Source organism: Mustela erminea, chromosome 6 (assembly GCF_009829155.1).
Source record: "Mustela erminea isolate mMusErm1 chromosome 6, mMusErm1.Pri, whole genome shotgun sequence".
Lineage (NCBI taxonomy): Eukaryota > Metazoa > Chordata > Mammalia > Carnivora > Mustelidae > Mustela > Mustela erminea.
Window position 1 is genome coordinate 71208274 of NC_045619.1, and position 18681 is coordinate 71226954.

Sequence of the window (18681 nt, forward strand, 5' to 3'; positions counted from 1 at the left end):
AACTAGGAAAGCTGAAAGATTCATAATGAACACAGATTTTACTTTAACCACTTGTTTGATAACATCTATAGAATAGCAAGTGCATTAAGTACAGGAGAAAAGAGAAAGCAGATTTTAGGACAGAAACCTACAAAAAGTTTAATTTGGGATGCCTGAAACACAAAAGGATATTTTTCTGTAAGCCTGTCATTTTTGCTCATTCAAAGAGTTGAAACCTTCTATTTCAAACTATGATCCAGAAATGAAAGTTGTTTGTATAAAAACTGTGCTCAGAAAAATCTAATTCATTATTTAAGACACCTTACTGATTTCAGTTTTCAAGTGTTCAAGTAATGCAAACCCAAGTATTTTCTTTTATATCAACATAGTTACAGACTAAGCTTCAAAGATGAGGGGAAAAAATCATTTAAAATAACTGATAGGCTTTTCTGTCCAAAGACATCAAACCCAAAACATAACACTGTAATCACACAAGTGATATGTAACTGGAAAAAAAGTGGTTCTATTTAACTGACGTCTTTTTTTTTTTTTAAAGAAAATAAAAGCAAAACAGATTGCCTTAATATGTAGCTAAGTTTCCAGTCAAAGGACATTCTAAAATCTAGTAAACTAAGGAAGAAAAATCAAAGTAAATCAATTCTGAAATGAAGCGAAAGCTGCTTTACCACATATTTAAAATTCATTTCCTTCTTGCATAATAATTACTTGTGTTTGCCTTTTGAGGAAAGTAGTGTAAGTTGCTGCCAGTAACAAAATTCTCTTCCTAGCATAAAGCATTGGTACCTTTGTCTATCAACTGAATGACTGATTAATATTAGAAGCTTAAGTCTCTATCACTTTGGAATCCAACTAAAATGCTTATTAAAAGCAATTTAAAGCAGAAAATCAAACAGAGTATTCACAGTCTTATTATGTGTAATGATAGAGAAATGTAATGATACAGAAATCTTCATATAATATATAAAAAATAAAAATCTATATAATTTTTAAAGTGAAGGTTTTTAATTTTTTAATTGAGAGTGCTTGGGGAAACTTTTTTCCTTTAAATCTGGAAGCTTAGTAACATATTTATAAGCTAAAACAAATATTTGTAGTTCAGCAAAGATGAAAATAGCAGTCGTTAAAAGATTAGTCATGACTTACATCTTTTTTGTCTTTTACAATCCCCTAATGAACAACTTTATATTTAGAGAAGCCAAATGAGAAGTTGAACCAAGAGAAGCCAAATGAGAAGTTGAACCAAGAGCTATTATATCTCTCATATATGGGATTTTGATTCACACAGAGTTATGCAAAATTTCAAGGGTTTTTTATTTTTTGTTTTTTTTAGAAAAAGGTTAACAACCTTGAAAATAGGAAAGGATAATACTTCAGTCTGCAATCATCACATTATATTTTTAATTTGCTTTAGCTTAGAATCGTGACTCAAAAAAGTAGCTCTAGCCGTTTATCAATTTACTGCTCATAGGAATCTAATCTCACAAAACCTAATGGCCAACTAAAGAATGAAGAAAAGTCGTATTAGGCACTGAGAGGCTAAATAAATAAGTACTGACATTAACAAAAACTGATAAACCCTATTTTTCCAGTTCCCCTTGTTATCCCACTATGCAGCCAGAACTTTTGGCTATTTCCAGTCTAAAACCAAAGAGCTGAATCATTTCCTTACCAAAAAAAGAAAAAAAAAATCTACAAAAGAGAATGGAAAACAATACACAATCTCATATGCAAGATACAATTCACACTAGTTTACAATCTTTATTTACACTGTTTTATATACATTCCAGGCAGACCTAGTTGAGTTTTGTGCTCATGTTGATCTCAAATGACCATGTGAACAGTATGATTCACTACCACATCTCTCTGACTTCCAGATAATCAGGTGGTAGCATGGGGTCAAGAGGGGGAAAAAAAAATATTACTGGTCAGGTAAGATCATATAAGTACATAAGGAACAAAAGGAAAAATTGAGGAATTTTGCTTGTTAAAGCATCCAGGCCACTATGGTCTATTGACTAACAACAATGAGTACACATGAATGCCACTCCTCTAACAACCATTTTCATATTTACAAAATGAACTTACTACCAGCTGAGTTATTAGGTAAGGCATTCAAGTTCCTTAGCGTAACATAAAAAGGCAACAGACATCTCAGCAAGCCAAAGGACAAATTTTAGAGGGATGTTTTTCCTTTAGAATCCTTAAATGGTGGATAAAAAGAAAAGCAATTTTGAACCCACTTATTAGTCTGCAGCATGATACCAAAGACCTGTACAGGATGTGGTAGCATCATGACACCCAGTATCTAGCCAAGAGTGGGGAAAATATCTTACATGTCTCATTTTGTTTCCACTTCCACTGCATACTCCCAGGGCTAAAGTGAAAGCCTCTATTCCCCTTTACATTCAGTTCTATATGAATCTCTCTGAAAAACAAGAGTATCACAGCTAGCAGCTACGCACAGTCTACCAGCAAAGGCTCAGTGAATCTCTACTCAAGATAGTTGAAGACTATGGAATAAGGTAGAAAACTGATCTTCTCTCCTCCCATAGTTTTCCAAGATATATATTGTTGCACTTTAAGAAGTCAGAAAGAAAAAAAAAAAAGAAAGAAAGAAAACAAGGGTTTTTTAATATATTATTCATTGTCCTAAGAAAATGTTCCAATTGCAGATGAAAATTCCACCAAAAACAATTCTTCAAGCTCACTCTAACATTATGTAAAAAGCTATCAATTAATTGGTTCCATTCATTTAGTCAATTAGGTAAAATTCTACTGATCCTATAGTAATATGATTTATAAAAACAGAAGTGAACATTTTAACATTGGGGAGGTAGAAAACAAATTTTAGTCTAACACTGTTATAGACACAAGCAGATTTTAAGATTCTATTTATGTAACTAGAATTTACCATTTAAAATGGCCTTCAAGTGTTTCTACTTACTTTATTAGCTTTAAACATCTTGAGATAATCCAAGTATTTTAAAGCACTTATCTGAGAATATAAGTCATTTGGAATAATACATCAAACTCCCCAGAAGATTTCTCAGAGGATATATTTGTAGTTGCATATTCTGAATATGCAGATTCATTAAGTCAACTTTGTACATGGGCACTTATGTGACCAAAGTGCAAAGCCTGTCAGACTAATTTTCTAAGTTAACCATGACTGCTCAACTCCACAAACCATCAGTCCTCAAAACTTGAAGACTACTGATTGCAAAGATCTAACTTCCTTCCATATAGTAACTGCCACCCTCTTACTCTCAAAGAAAAAAATACAAACAAAACCAAGAAAACTAAAACAGAAGCCCGCCTACCATGAATATTTCTGTTTAATTCACATTTTGTTAGATTTTAAGTGTATTAGATCAATGTGCTAAATGTTATTTCTTTTAACTGCTTTTAATTTATTTCTCTGAAGCTATATATATCACGTAATCATTTGCTATCATTCTAAAGACACGGAGCCAAACTGAAACATGAAACAAAGTGTTAAGGAATGAATCTGGAAAGGTAAAGAAGAATCTAAATGCTATTTTCTTGTTCCCAAATATGATAACCTTTCTATCTTTGTTTCAGAAATTAGCATTCATTCTACTAGCTAAACAGAAACAAAGAATATTTCAATAGTAAATTTTTGGTAAAAAAAAAAAATGTGATATTATCAAATTTTAAGAACAAACTAGCAACTTAAATGACTGTATTTTGTATGTGAAAACATTATTTAATGCAGATTTTGGTAACCTAAAATCGTATCTATTCCAGGATTATAGGTAAATATTAATATTTATACTGCCAGACTATGTATGAAAGGATAATTTAATTTTAAGATATATTCCCCCCCAAAAAACATTTTCCAATATTCAATTCAAAAAGAAGTACCACTAAAAGTAGACAGTAAATGTAATTTACCCTCATATACAGGTATTTTTCTATGACCACCCTAAGTTATCTATACTAGTATCTGGCATTTTAAGAGTGAATGATTCATATTTCTTATAGTGTATCAAGATAAAAAGGTTACAATGAACACCTAAATTGTTTGCTAAAATTAAAATTACTAAATTAAAACTTTAAAAAATTTTTCTCTGGAATATTTCATTGCTTACACTCAAACCAACAGATGAAACAGATGAAAGCAGTCACAGAATTATGTTAAATTTATAATAAATAATTCACATATAACATAGATTAAATTATCAAAGAAAGGATTAAACTGACATATTTATACCTTTTTGCAAATTTAACAAACTTCTAATCCACCACATACTGATAGCAGTAGGTACACTTCTTGACATCATTCAGTCATTTAAAAAATAGATTGGTTGTTTGGAGGCATAATTTGTAAAGCAAGATAACCAAATTAAACAACAGAATTTTAACAAACATTGGCTTTTCAAAATTTCTTAAGAAAAGATACACAAGCATTGTTCAACCACTTGAGAATAATCAAATCTCTTCTTTACTCAGGCACTTTTAATGCAGTAACTTCAGGCTTCATTTTAAAGTACTGGTTAAAACGAACAATTGCATACCTAGTGAGAAAAGAGTAACAACAGAATTAATAAAAAAATGAAAAACTTAATCCTTCCTTCATTTTCCACTCACTCTTCTAAGCTGATTTTTTTTTTTTTTTTTAAGTTTTAGGATTTTTCAAAGGATGTATTTTTAGTTTATTGCACCATCTACTGGACACTTTTCTAATATAGTATTTAATCTGTATTTAAATCTGGTATTTATACCAGATTTCCTTGCAGACCAATTATTTAAATGTATGCAACCCTTGTAACATTTGACTGAGAATAATAACTATGGTATGTATACTCTATGAGTCCTATGTGTACATCAAAAAAAAAAAAAAAAAAAGTAAAGACAAATGTAATACATACAGCACAATTAAACTTACCCAAGGAAATCAAAATCAATAGTCGAGTATTTGGCTTGAATCAAAGCCCACAATCCCCAAAAGAAATGAGAAGCCTAAAAAGGAGAAAAGGAAAATCAAGAATTATAATACACTTCTCTATTAAACAATAATCAAATAATGTTTCCCTTTTTTATCAACTCAATGCAGAATACTGTCTTGATGCTTTTTTTACACAAAATACTTAAAATACAGGTAATACTGAAGAGTACAGTAACCTAGATGGCTACAGATCACTTCTGTCCACACCAAAAGAGGTTAGACTGTATTATAACTTCTTAAAACACAGAGCCCAGGGGCGCCTGGGTGGCTCAGTGGGTTAAAGCCTCTGTCTTCACCTTGGGCGTGATCCCTAGTCCTGGGATCGAGCCCCACAACAGGCTCGCTGCTCAGCAGGGAGCCTGCTTCCTCCTCTCTCTGCCTACTTGTGATCTCTGTCTGTCAAATAAATAAAATCTTTAAAAACAAAAAAACACAGAGCCCAATTCCTGTAACTGTTTTGTGAAGACAGAGTTCAGCATAAGCCCTAATAGATATTGATTATAATTGCTAACAGGCTTTCCTATAAAATACATAATTACCAAAAGACTTTGTTTTTTGACATAAAAATAAAAACAAAAAGGGAAATCCAAATCTCAAAAACAAAAATTATTTAAATATTTAATTTCATATTTAAATGTGAAAAATGTTCTAGACATGACAAACACCTGAAAACAATTTTTATTAGCCCAACAATTCTGCATAAACAACCATGTTACATAAAGTAACGTGATTTTACTTATGTCAGAGAAAAATGCGTCTTAATACTTTAAGAGAAAAACAGATGACTGTGTAGGAGCTGTAAAATAACTACTTGTGTGTGTGTGCTGTACAATCTATTTCCAGTTAAACATGAAAATATTTTAAGATTCTGATAATAACTAATAAACCTTCACTTCCCTCAAAGCAGTCTACTCCAACTAGAAAAATTCCAACTAGGAAAAAAGTCTTAAAGATAAGGGTTTTATTTCAGCTAAATTCCCTCTAGTAACAACAAAAGGTATCTAAGAAGAAACTTGCTCCACAGCTGTGATCTTAGTATTAAAACAACCAAACAACCCAATTTGACAGGCGAACCAACAAGGTGTTATGAGAAAGGATTCTTAATTTGAATTGAGAACTGTGGGGGTTCAAGTCCAGGTCCTGCCACTAACTCCTTTTTTCAACTTTCAATAAGTCACAAATTTTTAAAGACCAAATCATCACTTTAAAAATATGAGAAACTACATATTAGCCATTCTGTATTCCACACAGGATTGTTTTAATGATTAATGGAAATTACAGATTGATGGATAGATAGATATAAATTTTTACCCTCTAAAGAGCTCTTTAAAGTATGTTGTAAAAATATCTATTTAAAAATTAATAATGCGCTTTGTGTTTAACTTCCTCAAAAAACCACTATCAGGATATATAACTTCCCATCAAATACAGATACAGAAAAGAATAAACAATGCAGTAAAGAGTAAACAGAAAGTACACGCACATGAAGCCTAATGGTTAACTTAAGGGGAAAAAAAAAAAAAAAAAAAGCTGATCTCTGGAGTCAAGCTGCAAAAATTACTAGCCGAATGGCTTTGAGCAATTTAATTAACCCACCTATACCTCTCTTTCCCCATCTGTAAAACGAAGAAGTGATACTATGCTTTATAGTAAGAATTATGTATTGGTCTTCAACTACTGTTTCTGGCTCATAGTTCCCCAAATCCTTAGAATTTCATATTAAGAGCAACGGGAACATATTTTTGTTATAATATTTGATCTTGTATCTTAAGTTTCTGGAACAGTTCCAGAGCAATAAAAGTAAAAGGAAGTATCTTGTTATTCTTAACAAGCCCCTTTCAACTACACCTGTTTATGTTAATGAGGTGACTTTTGGAAACCCCCTCCAGAGGAAGACTGGTTGCCAGGGGAACCAACCATATGATCAGAGAGATGATCTTCCAGCCCCACCATCTCACCACCTTCAGGGAGGGGAGAAGTGAGACTGAGTTCAGTCTTTCAATGGCCAATGTTTTAATCAGTCTTGCCTAGGTAATTAAGTCTCTATATAACCCAAAAGGAAGGGGTTCAGAGAGCTTCCAGGCCCAGTGAACCAGAACACATCTACAAGCTAGAGGGTGGTTACACCTTAAGCTCTTAGAGAACAGCAGTTTCTGTGCTTAGAACGCTTCTGGACCTCGCCCTATATACGTCTTCATCTGACTGTTCTCCTGCATCCTTTATGATAAACTGATAAACATAAATAAATGCCTGAGTTTTGTGAGCCACTCTAGCAAATTATTTCCACCCACAGACGAAGTTTTGGAAACCTCCACTTTATAACCAGTGGGTAGGAAGGATAAGGAACAAGTGAGACTTGAGACTGACATCTGAAAAGGAAGATAGTGGGCTTGTTGAGTCTGAATTCTTAACCTGTGGGATCTGACACTTACACAGAATTGTGGGACACACAGTCATGGCTGAGAATTGGAGAACTACTCGGTGGTGTGGAAAAAACACACACTGGAACCTAGTCTTTATATCCAGTATGTAACAAACATTCAATAAAATGCTAATTAATATTATATAAAATAAAAATGATAAAAATTTTCAAAAATGGTCTTCTACCTGAGGAAGTCTCAGGTATCGAGAAGTGAATTACGAGAAAAAATGAACCTTCCTTCTTTTTAAAGTATAGAACAGTGGTTCTCAACCATGGGAAATTCCTGAGGACCAAAACTATTTTTTATAGTATTATTAATGTGTTACTTGCCTTTCTGACTATTTTAACATCTGCACCGATGGTTTAAAAGCAATGGTGGGTGAAGCTAATGGTACCATACAGTATGTCAAGGCAGTGGCACCAAACATACACACACAAACACACACATACATCATCACAACACACAGTAAATAAAAGGCCAGTCTCACTGAAGAATGTCTTTTATGAAGCCATTGAAACTATTAATTTTATTATATTTCTACCCAAAGGAGGAAGATTCTTTCAAGGAAAAACATTTATAACTGAGCTATGAGCTGAACTTGCTCCTGTTTAATGGAACATCATTTTTACTTGAAAGAATAACTGATATTCGAACTAGTTATTAGACTTGGGCATTTGGCAGATACTTCTCAAAGAATTTGTCATTTCAGTGAAACTAATTGACAGTGGCTGTTGCCAATCACAGTCTTTATGTATTCAACCTAAAATTAGAACTTTGGAAAACCTATATTTGACTCTGTGAGTTTCACGGCTTCTCAGTACAGTACTCAATACAGTACTTTTTCTAATGATACTAATTGTGATACCAATGGATGTGATATTTTTATATCCCATAAGGAGATGTATCAACATTTGTAAGATCTGTACAACTCAAATCCATATTTTCCAAATAATGCTTACTAATTACAAAATCACACACTGCTAAAAGAGCCATTGGAAGTACATATAAAGCAATGGTTTATAATGTACTGAAGTACAAAAAGTTAACTGATGTTTTCAGACTGCACATTAAAACTAACCTTTAAGAAATGATTACTTGCTGAGTTTTGGTGAAGTATCAAAAAGAATATCCACAATTATCTGAAAAGCCAAAATATTCATCTCTTCCAACAACACATATGTGAAACAGAACTTTCTTTATATACTTTAACCAAACCAGTATGTTGCAACAGATGAAATCTAAAAGTAGATATAAGAATCTAGCTTTTATTAAGCCAGACATTACAGAGCTTTGTAAAAGTCTAAATAATGCCATTCTTCTGTTTTCGAAAACAGTCATTTTTCACTTAAAATGCATTTTTTTTTTAACTCATTTCTTTTTGGGGGAAAGAAGCAGGAGGGGTAAACGGAGAGGAAGAGAGTATCTCAGGTAGACTTCACGCTGAGCATAGAGCCCAAATGCAGGGCTCAATTCCACAATCCTGAGATCAGAACCTGGGCCAAAACCAAAAGTCAAATGCTTAACAGGCTGTGCCACTCAGGCATGCTTCTAAGTTTATTATTTTTAAAAATATTTATTTAATATATATTTTCAATTTGTTTTAACTTTCAATGTGATAAATTTTGATAACTAACCTAAATAAACAAAAGCTCAGAGGTCTTCAAAAAAATCTGGATGTCTAAAGGGGGAATCCTGAAACCAAAAAGTTTGAGATCCACTAGTCTAAATCACCTAGACATACTTTAAGTGATACAAAAATATTCTGTGGATGCTACTGTAATCTCTTCCTCTTGGGCTAGTTCTGTAAGTAGAAAAGACTGAAAGTGGGAAATTCTAAACCTAAAAATAATATCAAACCAGCTCTTCCCACCATCTCAAGCAACATTCATTCATATAAATAAGTGATTCTACACTAGAGGGGGATTATGTATAAAACTTCACAAAAATATCATTTTGGCAGAGAACACCTTTTATAGGGTGAAAAATGAAAAGTTTATGTGTAACATTACAGTCTTAAATGGATGAAAAAGAAATGCAGGAAACAGTCCGTTAATTATTTGTACTCCCCAAAGAGAATATTTAAGTCCAAATAAAATAATGTAATAATGTTGTGTGATTTACCTACTTCCTTCAGATTTGGAAACTAGAGATATTTACGTCTATCAAAGGGCATTTTCATTTCTAGGTTACTCATCTCTGCAGCAAATAAAAACTCAAGGATTTTTATGATGAAAAAATAACTAAAATGTATCCTTTCTTAAAAATCCCTAAACACTTAGAAATTATCCAAATTCTAAAATTTCCAAAGTCTAAAAACAATGTATTTAAAGACTCTGGGGAAAAAAAAAAAAAAAAAGGGCGCCTGGGTGGCTCAGTGGTTAAGCTGCTGCCTTCGGCTCAGGTCATGATCTCAGGGTCCTGGGATCGAGTCCTGCATCGGGCTCTCTGCTCGGCAGGGAGCCTGCTTCCTCCTCTCTCTCTCTCTCTGCCTGCCTCTCTGCCTACTTGTGATTTCTCTCTGTCAAATAAATAAATAAAATCTTTAAAAAAAAAAAAAAATTTTTAAAAAAAAAAAAAAAGAAAGAAAAAAAAAATAAAGACTCTGAATAGCTTTAAAAACCTGTATGTATACTCCAGTTGATTTTATAGTGCAAATACCTTGTTTGCCATCTTACATTAGTTACAGTAAACAATCAGTGAGACGTGAAGTATTCGGCAATAAACATTTAATCAGCCATTTTCAAGGGCACCTGTGTGGCTCAGTCGGTTGAGCATCCCATTTGGCTCAAGTCATGATCTCGGGGTCATGGGATGGAGCTCTACACTGGGTTCCATGCTCACTAGGGGTGAAGTCTACCTGGGATTCTCTCCTCTTCCCTCTCTCCCCCTTTCCCTGCTTCTGTGTGCATGTGTTTGTGTACATGCATGTGAACAAACACATGTACTCTCTCTTTCTCTAAAAATAAATAAAACCTTTAAAAAAAAAAAAACAAAACTCTTTTCCCCACTTATCAAATCAGTTTTGTAATATATGTATATGCTGTCTTCGTGACAAGTCATCAAGGAAGGAAGAGTCCCCAAAGAGGAAAGAGTATTTAAGACATGTCCAAATAGACCAAGAGGAACTTGCTAGAGGATGCAGGGAAAGGGCATTCTAGGTAGGAAGAAATAACTATAAAAAAGGATACAGGCTTCAAACATGGAGTGTACAGAAAACAACATGACTCTGCTAAAGCAGAAATGGGAGGTAAAAAATGGGAAATAAGAATTTGAAGAACGTTATCATTTGGATTTCACTCTGAAGATCACAGGGGACCATAAAGATTGAAAGTGATACAATTAGATTCATGAATTAGATCTAGTTATTAAAAAGATATCTTTTTAGGTGTATAGGATGAAATAAAGACCGAAAAAAACCTGGAGGCAAAGAGACTGGCAAAGGCTAACACAGGTGAGAGATTAAGAGCTTAATCGAAGGTTATACAACTAAGGAGAAAGGGTTAGAATTGAGAGAATTTTAGGAACTGGGAGTAACAAAACTTGGAAATAAGAAAAAATATGAGAATGAAGAGGAACAAAAGACATAAAAGAAAATTCCTTCTTCCCTGGTTTCAGAAAACAGAATTCAGATAGTATTTTAATTTCATCAAGATGGAATAAAGAATAAATAATGGGACAGAGGACAAGGTGCATGAAATAAAATTCAAGTTTGGACATACTCCACTCAATTACTAAAGGAACACCAGACAGAGACAGATAGATACTGATTGGGAGATTGACATAGGAAAGAAATTCTACTTGGGCTCATTAACAGAAAGGACAGTAAAAGTCATGGAATTAGGGGTGCCTGAGTGGCTCAGCTGGTTAAGCATCTACCCTTGACTCAGGTCATGATCCCAGGGTCCTGGGATCAAGCCCCAAGTTAGGCTCCCTGCTCAGGGGGGAATATGCTTCTCTCTCTCCCAATGACTCTACCCCTGCTCCTGCCCTCACTTGTGCCGGCTCTAATGAATTTTTAAAATCTTAAAAAAAAAAAAAAAGCCACATAATAATTAGATTACCCAATGAAAGTACATGAAGTGAAAGGAGAGGGGAGAGGAGCCCAAATTCAGGACACCAGAAAACACCAGTATTATAAGAGGATCAGGAGAAGAGGAAGAAAAGGAAGAGTCAGGGAAGGAAACTGAGCAGAAAAACACAAATGAGAAGAACCAAGGAAGAATAGTTATCACAAAAAGTAATGAAAGAAAAAACTGTAAACATCAATGGTAAATACTGTTAAATGATATGGGCAGAGCAAGTAAGATAAATTAAAAAAAAAAAAAGACAAAGTTTAAACTGGACTTAGTAATTATGTCATTAACTGGCAACCCTGACATGAACTTTTTTTTTTTTTAAATAATGATGGGAGAAGACAAGACAGCAGTGGTATGAGGAGGAATGCATAAAAGATGAAAAAAAAAAAAAAAAAGATTGAGGGTTTGCTTTTACTTCCCCCTACCTTCCCAATTATTTACTCATTCAAACACCTGAGAATGTGACAGACATTTACTAAATGATTATGGGATGAAATTAAGAGTTGGTAAGAGAATTACATAAACTGGCTAGCTTAAAAAACAAAAAAAACCTATAAAAACAATCTTGAAAAAGAAAGGCAGATACGGGGCGCCTGGGTGGCTCAGTGGGTTAAGCCGCTGCCTTCGGCTCAGGTCATGATCTCAGGGTCCTGGGATCGAGTCCCGCATCGGGCTCTCTGCTCAGCGGGGAGCCTGCTTCCCTCTCTCTCTCTGCCTGCCTTTCCGTCTACTTGTGATTTCTCTCTGTCAAATAAATAAATAAAATCTTTGAAGAAAAAAAAAAAAAGAAAGGCAGATACATCAAATCTCAGGAGAATTAGTAATCTCAATAAGAGGTGCTGATGAAGCCAAATGTGAGCATTCATCTAAATTCTGCTATATTGTTTCTATTCTGAAGATGGCAAAAGAGCCCCTGACACAAGAAAGTAACGCACCTCAAAAGAGAGAGGACTCCAGCACAATTTAAACTAGAAGAGGAACTCAAACCAAAGTTGGCTTCAGAACTGGTTCTCAATGGTTTCTTAATGAGGAAAAACTGGAAAATGGTATGAGAATCTCAGAGCATAATACACTTACTATATAATGATTATATAAAACTAAAGATTGTGTAAATTGACATGCTAAATGAGAAGTATTATTTAAAAAGTATTAAAGTTTTGTATCTCATTAACAACCCTCTAATTCTTTTTCTGTAAGATCTTCTACTGAACATGTGACGTTTCATGAATGTTTGCTGTACATTTCATACATTCTTTTTTTTTTTTTTTTAAAGATTTTATTTATTTATTTGACAGAGAGAGAGGCCACAAGTAGGCAGAGAGGCAGGCAGAGACAGAGAGGGGAAGCAGCTCCCTGCTGAGCAGAGAGCCTGATGCGGGCCTCGATTCCAGGACCCTGAGTTCATGAACTGAGCCGAAGGCAGAGGCTTAACCCACGGAACCACCCAGGCGCCCTTTCTTTTTTAAAAAATCAGGTTAAATACTGGTTTTTTTTTAATCAAGTTAAATAAATTTCCTTCGAATTCTAATCTGCTAAGAATTTCAAATAGCGATGGGTGTTAAATGTTACCCAAAAAGAAGTATTTTGTACAAATTATTTGCCCTTCCAAATTATTAATACATTGAAGAGATGCACTGTTTTCTTCTTCTTTTAAGCCTCAAATATATATGAACCAAAGTAATAATAATTAGTAGATATCTGATTAATGGATATGTATAAAAAACTTGATAATCAAACCAGAAGTAATTATTTTTCAATACCATGTATATTTAACAACTACAGTACCCAATGCTACTAATTTTTTTTTTTTTAAAGATTTTATTTATTTATTTGACAGAGAGAAATCACAAGTAGATGGAGAGGCAGGCAGAGAGAGAGAGAGAGAGAGGGAAGCAGGCTCCCTGCCGAGCAGAGAGCCCGATGCGGGACTCGATCCCAGGACCCTGAGATCATGACCTGAGCCGAAGGCAGCGGCTTAACCCACTGAGCCACCCAGGCGCCCCTAAATTTTTTTTTTAAAGATTTTATTTATTTGTTTGACAGACAGAGATTACAAGTAGGCAAGAGAGGCAGACAGGCAGAGAGAGGAGGAAGCAGGCTTTCTGCTCTGCAGAGAGCCCGATGCAGGGCTCGATCCCAGGACCCTGGATCATGACCTGAGCCGAAAGCAGAGGCTTTAACCCACTGAGTCACCCAGACGCCCCCAAAGCTACTAAATTTTTATCATCAAAAGTTTATAAGGGAACCCCAGTTAGCTCTCTTAATAGTCAGCAGTGGTTCTGTTTGACTAAGAATTTATAAGCTATGTGGACTTTTTGTGGAAATTAATAAACTAATGCATTAGAAACAATTTATGTTAATGGGTACATTAAAAAAATGTAAATTATAGCAACAATAATATTCCTCCTGTTAATACAGAAATTGGCTAAACAGAACTATTACAGGGATTCTCAAGTTCATTAAATGACCTTGTGAGAATAAAAACCTTACATTCCCTGCTTTAAGATCATCCTTAAATAGAATATATAGAAGCAGCAGGCATCCTAGTACCAGCTGGAGAGCATGCCATTAATTTAGTCAACAGTTCTACTGAAAGTAGATCCCAGAACAGAAGATGAGTCAAGTGTCAGCACACCCTCTTACCTGAGATGTATTCTGAATGGCTCTGGGAAAATGCCGCTCTTAAGACAATGCAAACAGTAACCCATGAGCCATCAACAGAGTCTATTTGTAAAGACAATACAGCAAATATTCCCCATGTCAACTGTACCAAATTATATTAAAACTAAAAATAAATAATTAAAATATCTTCAATCTAGTATTCACTTGTGTAACACCTTAGCTGAAAGCTCATTCTAATTCATCACATCAATCTCCAAAGGTGATTTAAATGAACTATTATTTAAAAAATAAATGTGCTTGAGAGTACAGAGAAGTAGGTCTAGAAATAACTGCTCATCAAAAGAAAATGAAGACAAAATACCGGTTACGTTATGAAACCATAATTCTACTGGCTCTTCCAATCTACTTTAAAGATCTAAAGATGTGATGATTAAACATACTGTGGAAAATCTCATTTCCCATAAATCTGTTTTTGATTATATGCTTTTTGTAACATAAAGAGAATAGATATAATATAAAGAACTGTTTCACAATTAACCTTAACTCCTACTAGAATCAATTCATTAAATAATTATTGGGCACTTACCATGTGGATATGCACTATTATTCTAGAGGTTAGGGATACATCAGTGAATGAAACAAAATCTCTGTCCTCAAAAGCATTACAACAGAGAACTATAAACAATAGTGTTTTGTTTTGTTTTTAAGATTTTATTTGTTTATTTGACAGACAGAGATCACAAGGAGGCAGAGAGGCAGGCGGGGAGAGAGAGAAGGAAGCAGGCTCCCGCTGAGCAGAGAGCTGGATGCAGGGCTCAATCCCAGGACCCTGGGATCATTACCTGAGCCGAACTGAGCCACCCAATCGCCCCAACAATAGTGTTTTGTCCTTATTTGAACAAAAATGTTCAGAACTCAAAAAGGGAAACTTTTAGAAGATGATGAAAATTAATTTAAAAGCTTTTTAAAAGTGTATTAAGAATCTTAGCAAAAAAAAAAAAAAATCTCTCATTGTTTATATTTAAACTTACCAATGCAAACTGATTGACCTGAATGAAGAGTACTTCCACCTCCTTTTCAGTAACTTCAGTCCCAAAGCCCTTAAATTCTTTGTATGCTTCAAGGTAAGAACGCAGCCACTGGCCCTGTAGTTGTCTGTCTGGATAGAGACTATAGTCTACATCACTCACACCTGAAATGGAAAAAAAGTAGACTAAAGATTTTAAAAACACATTATCTCTTATATACTTTAATAATCCCTAAAGGAATCCTAAAATAACTAGATGTTAATCACATTTACTAAAATAATAAACCAAAAAATCATAACGTATTCCAACTTAAATTCTAACGCACAATACATTTCATCATCATAATCAATTCTTACTGCTTCAATTTCTCCTTAAAGTGTGAAACCTTCAACCACCCACAGAAGCCCCAAATCTTCATTTTAAGAAGCAATTCAGGAAATTCTTTTGCACACTAATAATATTTAGAGCATTTCCTAGAACTGCAGCTCTAAAAACATTTTTACCATTACTCACAGAGTAAGAAATACATTTTATATTGAAACTTGATACACTCCCTTACCATTAAGTTCTACAAAAAATATGTACCCTAACTATACCTTCAACTCTGATATTTTCTAATTCTTTCCTTCTCCATTCCCTGCTTTAAAATAATTACCCCACAAATTTGGTTTTAAGATGTGCAGTTTGAGGAGCACCTGGGTGACTCAGTGGGTTAAGCTACTGCCTCTGGCTCAGGTCATGATCTCAGGGTCCTGGGATCGAGTCCCGCATCGGGCCCTCTGCTCAGCAGGGAGCCTGCTTCCTCCTCTCTCTCTCTCTCTGCCTGCCTCTCTGCCTACTTGTGATCTCTCTCTGTCAAATAAATGAATAAAATCTTAAAAAAAAAAAAAAAAGATATGCAGTTTGAAAAATGCTAACTTAAAAAATAAAGTTCATAGTATTTTGCCTAACACTCAACGTTCTTCATAAGTTGATCGAAACTTTACTTACTTGGTCTTATAACCCAACCCCTAAATTCTCCTTCATGAGTTTATATCCTACAAGCAGGCACATTCACCCTGACATTTTCTTCCTCCTTCCTGCAGTGCCTTCCTTTTGTTCTACCTGCACATCTCAAATTCTACCTAACTTGAAAGCTTTAGCTTGATTTTTTTCCTACAGAAAATCATACTAGGATCACCGTAGTTTCCTCTTTCAGATCCACAGCAGTGACTACCCATCATACTAACAAGGATATGGTGGTATCTCATACACGCACAGCTCTCTTCCCTCCCTACAGATACATGAAAATATATACAGCACATGAGTGGAGATATTAGCATGCGTATGAAAAGTCTGGTATAGGGAAATAACTGAAAACGTGTCCAATTTTTTCCTAGTCATCTCATATACACACAGCTCTCTCCCTCCCTACAGATATGTGAAAATATATACAGCACATGTGTGGGGATATTAGCATGTATATGAAAAGTTTGGTATAGGGAAATAACTGAAAACATGTAAATTAAAACCCCTTCTAATTTTTTCCTAGTCATAACTTAAAGTATATGAAAATATAGAAATGCATGAATATATACAAATACAAATTCAGCAATGAAAAGTTCCTACTAAGTATAAACCATATAGGAGAATTTCCTAATCTTTAGTTTTAGAACATTTTGTGTGTTTCCAAATATACTCATAAAATGTATTTTAAATTAATTCTCTTTAAAATAAACCTGAAACTTCTATACTTGAGAGTGATAAAAGACTAATTTTCAGGGGTAAAATGGAAAGCTTTACAATTATTCATAGCCAAAGACAAAAAAAAAAAAAAAATTATTGAGCTTCTTATTCCTAAAGTTCAGGTATACCATGAAAATAACAAAGTCTTTGAAATAATTTTGTAATTTTAATTCCTAGTTCTCTGTATTTTACTGTGATCTTGGTAAATTACTTTCTCCATTTGTAAACTGGGAATAACCCAACTTACAGGAATGTGAAGGAAAAAACCAGATGAGATTTATGAAGCACCTTATACTACATCAGGTCTTACTCTAAGCCACAAGTATTATTTCTTTTCTTATTTTCCTTAAGGAATTAAGGAAAGAGTCATCTCTTCTCCTTCCCCCAATAATAAAGAAAAACAAAGAACAAGGTCAGAAAAAGGTTAAAAAATATTGTTCCTACTCCCAGGTGAACTTCTCTAAGGAAAAACTTCAAACCAAAAAAACAATTCTAAAGGTATCATTTCAAAGTTATATATGTTGCTCCACTAGTTAAGCTTGGATTTTACCTGCAAATTCATTGAAATGATTTCCGATATCATATGCCAAGTAGTTGTATCCAGAATATTCATAATCAATGAACTGTACATCACCTATGTGAGACACAAAAACAAAGACATAAGAAATCATATATAAGATGAGAAAATCCCTATGCTATTTGTAATTAAACAGCTTCCAAAATTTTGTCTCATTGTATGTGCTTGGTTACATGCACTTCTGAGACAATACAGGGTAAGGCTGTGAATTTTATGGCAATGAGCTTTACAAAATTCAAATTATATATTGTCAACAGCTTCTCTGTGAACATTAATGTCCACTATATTAAAGAAAAGTCAAAATAATCATTCTCCAAATTCAAACAAAACCAAAATATCTCTTTCACCACAAGGGGGCATCAGTCACTTAAAAATTCAAGTTTAATTAGAAATGAACAGTTAATCTTTGAAAACTGTTAATAAGCTATCGCAATTTTAACAAAGTATGATACTCTGAAAGTAAACTGACAAGCTACTTTACATATATAAATCAAATATAAACTTTAAAAGACTTAAATTCTGTGAACCCTGCAATTACACTATCATACTTGATTACAAACTTAACAATATACCTAATTTAAGAAATTAGTTGCTATAAATTCTGATTTTCCTGCAATGCTACGTAAATAAGATTTCTAATAGCATACCTGAGCAGCATTAAGGTGGTTGTTTTATCTTTTAAAAAAAACAAAGGTACAGTCATTTATAATAAACTTTTTTTAATTTGAGAAATTTTTACATAAGCTAGATTCCTATTCTAAATTAATGCTAAATATATATGCATATTTCATTATATTTCTCCAAAGACAATCCTGTTCCACCAGCCCAAGAGACAGACTCCTGCTCAGGAACATTCATTTTTGAGTACTAAGTATTATAGAGGGTTTGTCTCAACAAAGATGTAGGTCCTTCTTAAAGAGAGATAAGAGAAAAAGTTTGAGAGAGAGAGAGAGAAAGTTAGAGACGTTAAAAAAATAAAAATAAAAATGGGTCACTGTCAACACCAGGCATCACAAACTCAAAGGCTTACAGGGTCATACAGTTAAAATGGATACACGAACAGAGATGGCTGTAAGAACAGTTTCTAAGCAGCTTATATTGAGAAAATGCGTAGCAAATGCCTAGTTACACTGTCTTTTAAATATCAAACTAAAGGAATGAAACAAACTCCTGGTCTGCACGAAATGGCATTTCCTAAATAAAAGAACTCTTGAACTATATCATCTTGATACAGATATATATGTTTAATTTAGGGGTATAT

General features: G+C 33.9%; 1 protein-coding gene across 2 annotated transcripts in view; it reads right to left on the reverse strand.

Moving 5' to 3' along the window:
- Positions 1-1733: 1733 nt before the first annotated feature.
- Positions 1734-18681, reverse strand: part of ETNK1 (ethanolamine kinase 1) — a 65538-nt gene continuing 48590 nt past the window's right edge. The window contains exons 5-9 of one of the 2 annotated variants that reach the window (XM_032347670.1): positions 17394-17477; positions 15122-15282; positions 4910-4983; positions 4424-4538; positions 1734-3475 (exon numbers count right to left, since the gene is read on the reverse strand). In XM_032347670.1, the coding sequence (XP_032203561.1) occupies positions 4466-4538; positions 4910-4983; positions 15122-15282; positions 17394-17477 (392 nt within the window). In that variant the 3' untranslated portion in view covers positions 1734-3475; positions 4424-4465. Of the gene's footprint in view, positions 4539-4909; positions 4984-15121; positions 15283-17393; positions 17478-18681 lie in introns of both variants that reach the window. The other variant, XM_032347671.1, reaches the window with a different exon arrangement.